The 6,993-nt window shown below is 32.6% G+C and overlaps 1 protein-coding gene across 1 annotated transcript; it reads left to right on the top strand.

The window, feature by feature from the left end:
* The first annotated feature begins 3,628 nt into the window (after positions 1-3,628).
* Positions 3,629-6,155, top strand: LOC123704050 (all trans-polyprenyl-diphosphate synthase PDSS2-like). Its single transcript, XM_045652306.1, has 2 exons — positions 3,629-3,951; positions 5,149-6,155. Exons 1-2 carry the CDS (start codon positions 3,703-3,705, stop codon positions 6,106-6,108), a joined length of 1,209 nt encoding a protein of 402 aa, XP_045508262.1. The 5' UTR covers positions 3,629-3,702; the 3' UTR covers positions 6,109-6,155.
* The last annotated feature ends 838 nt before the right edge of the window (positions 6,156-6,993 follow it).

Raw genomic sequence — 6,993 nt, 5'->3', positions numbered from 1 at the left:
ATTGTGTAGTATGTATGTACTGGATATTATTGAGTTTTGTATACATTATTATTTATAGCTAATAATATATTCCATAGCTTTTTGATTTTGTTTTCTTAGGCTAAGCGCGCACCACGATTTTCTCCATTTTAAATTTGTATATATGTTTTTATTACTGGTATTGTACAATAAAGTGTCATAAATAAATCCATACTAATATTATAAATGCGAAAGTAACTCTGTCTGTCTGTCTGTTACTCAATCACGCCTAAACTACTGAACCAATTTGCATGAAATTTGGTATGGAGATATTTTGATACCCGAGAAAGGACATAGGCTACTTTTTACCCCGGGAAATAGGATAGGTTTTATCCCGGAGATCCCACGGGAACGGGAACTATGCGGGTTTTTCTTTGACTGCGCGGGCGAAGCCGCGGGCGGAAAGCTAGTAAATACATATATGTTTTAGTGATTAAGATTTATAGGTAGTTAATTATACCTATTAATAAATTTTGTTATTTTTATAGGTAGTTAGCTGTTTTTTTAATTTCCTCAAACAGTACCGATCACATCATCTTTTTCATCTCTATTTTTTTAGGTTTTCAACATACCAAGTAATCACATTATTAATTTAAATTACCTATTAGGCTGGTTGCAGAGCTTGACCGACCGTCAGTGCGTACCGTCGGTCCTGACGATACGCATCAACAATTGTATGACTATGACACTAATGCGCATGACAATACGCGTGCGTATGGTCGGTCTAGCTATGAACGGTTTTATGAATTTCCATACATTATACCAAAGAGTATAATGTATATATAGGGCATAGAGAGCCCTCTTGAAGCTTAAGAAGGCAAACCTATTTGACTTTGACATGCGACAATGCGCTCTCTGGATTTTGGGGTTAAAACTAATTCTATATACCTACGTATACATATACGTAATACTAATAACTAGGTATATACCTACCTATTTTTTTTTACTTAATAATTTAATATGTTGATAGTTGAAAATTGAAATCAAACTTCAAAATATGTGCCTACTGCCTGCTCACATATATTTGCGTCGTTATTGAAATAGGAGAGCTAACTGAAATATCATTTATTTTCAACATTTAAGAAATAAGACTAAAGATCTAAATGATTACGAAATGGATGGTATTTTAAAGATTTAGTTGATTTAAAAAAAACTTTTCACTTATAATAATAATTACAAGATTATTAGTATATAAATTAGTTTCACTAAATGAATATTACCTACGGAGTCTATAAAAATAAGATATTTGGAAGTGCTAAATATTATTCGGTCAAATTTCTTAAAACATATTGAAGTAGGTATGTACTTACTAAGAATAATGAAGAAAACGACATTAAAAGAAATTAATACTTTATTTTTTAAATGCTTTCACTGTAATATTACATTTTATATAGGTACCTAAAACAAAACTGTCCGTGCACATAATTTTCAGTAGAAACTTTTGAAAGCCTGAACGTAGGGCTCGATTCAACGCACTTTCACCACACTCACGAGGACTAGAAACTTCACACGATTATCAACAAAATGAACTAAATAATAAGTTAATAAACTTCACGTATAGTAGCCGCCATTTTATGACAGAATTAACAAAATAATATTTTGTGATCTGCGAATTGCGATGTACCTAAAAATATTTTGTTAGTCAATGTTACCAATTAATAAATCATATTTTACACTTTTCATGTTAATTAATAAAATGTTTTCAATATAATTATTAAATCACACGCAGTATTTTTTATGTAAAATATTTTCCTGAATTAAAGTTCTATAGGATAGTGAATTAAAAATCTGAGATAATTGTTCTAATTCATTTAAACTTTGAAAATAGGGAATATAGAAAGGTTTTCATTTATCTTATTTTACTACATTGATTTCTTATAGACAACACTGAGAAGCTTTCAGAAAATGTTGCAAGTTTATTAATTTGTTACCATATGAAAATATGAAACGATTAAAATCGCAAAATTATTTAATGGAATTTAAAAAAAAAAGGTAAGCTTCGCATTCGATCTATTAAAATAAAATAATGTTTCAAGAATAACTGCCATTTATTTAAATGTCTCTATACAATTTCCGATAACTTTAGAAAGTGCGATGCCATCTTTTGGGGATTTAATATAAACTGATTTAATACGTTTTTACACGCCAAAGTATAGATGACGTCGCTTTCTTTAATAAATGTCAGTTTGTTCTAGGTGTCCCCCCCCTGCATTATACATATGACAAGCGCGACCGACGCACGTACGCACTGATGGTCGGTCAAGCTCTGCAACCGGCCTTAGGACAGATAATGAAATGAGATTTATATGAAACAAAGAAACATATTTTATAACTGGCTGCACTGAAGCACTATATAAAATGTATCATTGTAGTAATGTGTACTTATCAAAAAGTAATAAAGATATTTACCTGTGCCAAAAAATATCCTGTATTTAAAACTAGAATACATCATTACAATTTACAATTACAACAAAATAAATGGTTCAAAACAATTATTAATTAATCAAACAAATACTTACCGTGTGTACCCGAGCGGACCCGGGTTGACTTGCTAGTAAATAATAAAGACCAAAATAAATTTATTGCTACACAAAAATATGTACATTATAGAAAGTTTCATACAGCCTATTCCGTGGACGATTAGTCGAGCATGTCTTCCATGTTATAATAAAACAAAAAAGAACCAAATAACATTGACCTCCCCCACCTCCTATTTCTATATAATTTTAGTAAGCAACGGGAATTCTGTACTAAGCCGAGAGCTCTTAATAAATTGGTCAAGAAAGCTTGACGCTGTTTCACTAATACATTGCATTTTGTACTGTATTGCAAACAGATAGAGCTGAAATTCAAATGCAGTTGTAAATGTAGTACGATTACACTGCATTACAAGTAAAGTAGTTAGTGCGTTAACACAAGGTAATAAGGTCTAAAATGTGTCCTTGAAAAGTTATACTCATTGACCAGTTTAGTGCATTCCGCTTTCACGGTCAAGAGTAATAATTGTGTTGCCAGGTTAATATTTTTCCCATGCACTTTGCTACCTATCTATACTAATATTATGAAGCTGAAGAGTTTGTTTGTTTGTTTGTTTGAACGCGCTAATCTTGGGAACTACTGGTCCGATTTGAAAAATTCTTTCTGTGATAGTGATAGATAGATAGCATTCGTTAATAGCCCATTTATCGAGGAAGGTTATAGGCTATATATATCATCACGCTACGACCAACAGGGGTGGAGCCACGGGGGTGAAACCGCGCGGAGCAGCTAGTTTTTAATATGAATATAAAAATGAATAAAACTAAATTTTCTAGTTTACACATTTTCTTATATTTTCATATTGTACCTATTGAAAAAAACTACTCAATTTACTTTTTTATAAATAACCTTCACAAGTGAATAATAAAAACTCTTGTTAGTATACAAAATCAACAAATAAGACAAACAAATTCTAAAAATAAAGTTCCAGTATTTAATATTTGTTTCAAACAAAATTAGTGTCACGAACATAACAATAACAACAAGAGTGCTAATTTGAGTCTAACGATGGCAACACTTCATAGAACAAGAATGAATTAGACTACAATTTACGTTCATCACTGACTTCATACACACGCCTCATAGAATGTTCAGTCGATTCGAAATTTAAAATTTTCGAAATTAAATAAAAAAAAAAAAACGAAAATGTCATACACAGTTTCCCGCGTTTTGCGGCGCGCGTCAAATGTTTTTTTTTCGCAAAGGCGCTATGAAACTACGGTTGCCAGTTTGACGAAGGATGAAATTTTGATCCTGCTAAGGCCGCCATTCACGAATTGGAGTAACGCGATACGGGAGGCTGAGAAAGTGGTGGGATATCCGACCTCTTTTATGAATTTGAGATGTTTGCTTAGCGATGAATTTGCTAATTTGGCGCTGTATTTGAGGAAATTGGTAAGTGCATTATTTATTTATTTTAATCCAGAAAAAAAACAGAAAATTATGTTGGATAATAAAATATGTTCAAGTAAAGCAAAATTCTTTGTCCATCTAGAAATTTTGAGGCAATAGTTTCTTAATATTATAGGTTTATCAATAATTTTGTATGGAGTGTCCGGGGTGTGCCCATGTCCGGACTTACCCGAACTCACCTTACCCTCCTTTCTTAGCAGCTATACTATAAAGCATAAATTTAAAGTTCGTAGTTACAACAATAAAAAATAGCAAACCTATTTCGGAGTGCAAGAGTCCGACTCGCATTTGGCCGGTTTTATTTAGTTTTTTTTTAACTAAATCTCGGTTTATCGCACAATCGCGTTTATCTGTAACAATTCAAAACTAGTTCTAAATACAAAATAATGACAAAAAGCCGGGAAGGCACTTTCACAGTGAAGTTAACTGTTCACGATATGATTGGACACGCATTTTATTAGGCTTGTTACACACGAGCGTTTTGACGCTTGAAAAATTAAGAAAATTTCATTCTTTACTTTTTATGTACAAAACAACGTATGCACACTCGACAATATAATATTATATAACTGTAGTTAAAAACATCCAAATAGAACGAAACATATCAATACAAAAATTAGAAAAATCGTTTGTTTTGGAAAAATTTTAACATGACATCTAACACATAGGTCATCTATCCATACTAATATTATAAATGCGAAAGTCTGTTACTCAAAACTGTCTGTTACTCAATCACGCCTAAACTACTGAACCAATTTTCATGAAATTTGGTATGGAGATATTTTGATACCCGAGAAAGGACATAGGCTAATTTTATCCCGGGAAAATGACGCAATCCCGGAAATCCCAAGGGAACGGGAACTATGCGGGTTTTTCTTTGACTGCGCGGGCGAAGCGCGGGCGGAAACCTAGTTTATTATCATTTTGATATCTAATTAAGACGAATAGAAACTTTTCAAGTTAGCATAAACATAACGCGTATGATTCTATAATATATTGAGAATAACAGAAATTGTTTCTATTCACTTTGATTCCAAGATAACAATAAATCTAATCTATATGATTATCGTAAACATTTTAAAGTTAATAACAATACCTTACCGTAACTTCCAAACATCATAACTTTTTAATTATACTGTATTATTACATTTAATAAACACAATTTATTTCAAATTTCAGGTAGGCAGCAACCACCTCGTAATGCAGACAGCAAAAAACGTGCTCTACGGCGACTCAAAGAACCTCCAACCCTGGGGCCTCATCATCTTACTCCTCTCAAAATCTGTCAAAATTCGTTCCACACAAACTAAAGTTATAGAAGAACAACAGAGACAATTAGCCGAGTTAACAGAAATGATGAGAACTGGACATCTTATACACAGAGGCATTGTGAACGTACCATTTGCAAAACGATCGAAGAATACAGAATCTGCTATATTTGGGAACAAAATCGCTATACTACTCGGTGACTATCTTCTTGTAACAGCTAATGCTATGCTAGCAGGTCTAAAGAACGCTGATGTATTATACATAGTGTCTACAGCATTAAGGGATCTCTCTGAAGGCGAATTCTTTGGAGAACGCGACGAGCAAAACATGCCTATACCAGGAAAACCAAAGAACGAGAAAGACGATCTGAACATAACGTTCGATACAACGTCCATTGCTGCTGATGACGTGCTCGGGAAGCCCAGACAGGAATGGACAGCTAGGACAGTCTTCAATGGAGTGAGTTTGCTAGGAAGAGGTTGCCAATCAGCGATGTTACTTGGTAGGCAAAGTCGTGATACACAAAACAGCGCGTATCACTTCGGATGTCATGTAGGCTTAGCTTGGCAAGCTGCTACGGAATTACAAACTTTACGCTCAGACAGTAAAGATCAGTTTTGCCTAGCAAGCGCCCCGGTATTGTTCGCGTTGGAAGAAAATCCCGAATTGTATAAAATCATCGATCAAGCTAAGAATGATGTAAAGGATGTTGATTATGAAGATTTAAAGTTTAATATATTAAAAACAGATGCAGTTGATAAAACTAAGATGCTGTATGAGGATCACGCGAAGAAAGCAACGTCATATATTGAGAATATTGCTAGAAATGACACTGTTGAAATGATTAAGAAGTTGATTAATACATTTTGATTGTTGTGAACTATGAAGGAAAATTCATTGTTTTTATCAGAAATTGCACGTATATTGTATCTTAATTTTAGTTCAGATCAGTAATAATTTAAAATAATATGTTAATAATTTAAATGTTTATAGAAAATATACTGGCAAATATTCTGAACAGAGATTAGACATTTTTATCAATTTATTTTTTCTTAAAAAATTTTAGAGAAAACAAGAATAATCATAAGAAGTACGACTGATTCAAAATTAGAACAATTCAAAGGAGAATGGCGAAACTGGGCCTAACATAAATAAGGCCTTACAGAAATGATAATAAATTTAAAATTCATTATGTTATTTTTAATAATTCTTGGTAAAATATTGACTTCTGATTCTATGGGAAAACAAATGTTTGAAAAAAAAGATAATATGTTCACTAACGGCATTGTTATTTAGATTTCTATGACTACCGGTCTTATCAAGCAGAGATTGTCAGTGCTGTCAGGAGTAAAATAGTCGATATATCGATTTAAACGAATGAATATTTATTTTCATTTTTAGTTTTATACAAAATTCAAATGCTTTATGAATCAGAAATATAAGTTGACTGCGTTACATATTTTATTTTTAACTTTTTAGCACGCTATTTATTTAGGTAATCCGTAATTCTATACATTTTTACTCATGGCGGCCGCACTTTGTAAGAATATTTCTGAAATGTAGCTGGCCGCTTCAATTTTAATTACAATGTCATGTTTGTCGTTTGACTTTTGACATTTGATTGAGGTTTTTCGTTACGTTACATTCGACTTTGTGCTTGTGGTTAACTTATTTTCTTCATCTTTATCGACTTTCGCTACGTATTACGGACACTGACGATCTCTGTTATTACTACCAACCAACGCTTGCACACCG

The sequence above is a fragment of the Colias croceus genome, chromosome 28 (genome assembly GCF_905220415.1).
Source record: "Colias croceus chromosome 28, ilColCroc2.1".
Classification (NCBI taxonomy): Eukaryota; Metazoa; Arthropoda; class Insecta; order Lepidoptera; family Pieridae; genus Colias; species Colias croceus.
The sequence above is the reverse complement of the archived record's forward strand: the minus strand, read 5'-3'. Positions and strand labels throughout refer to the sequence as shown.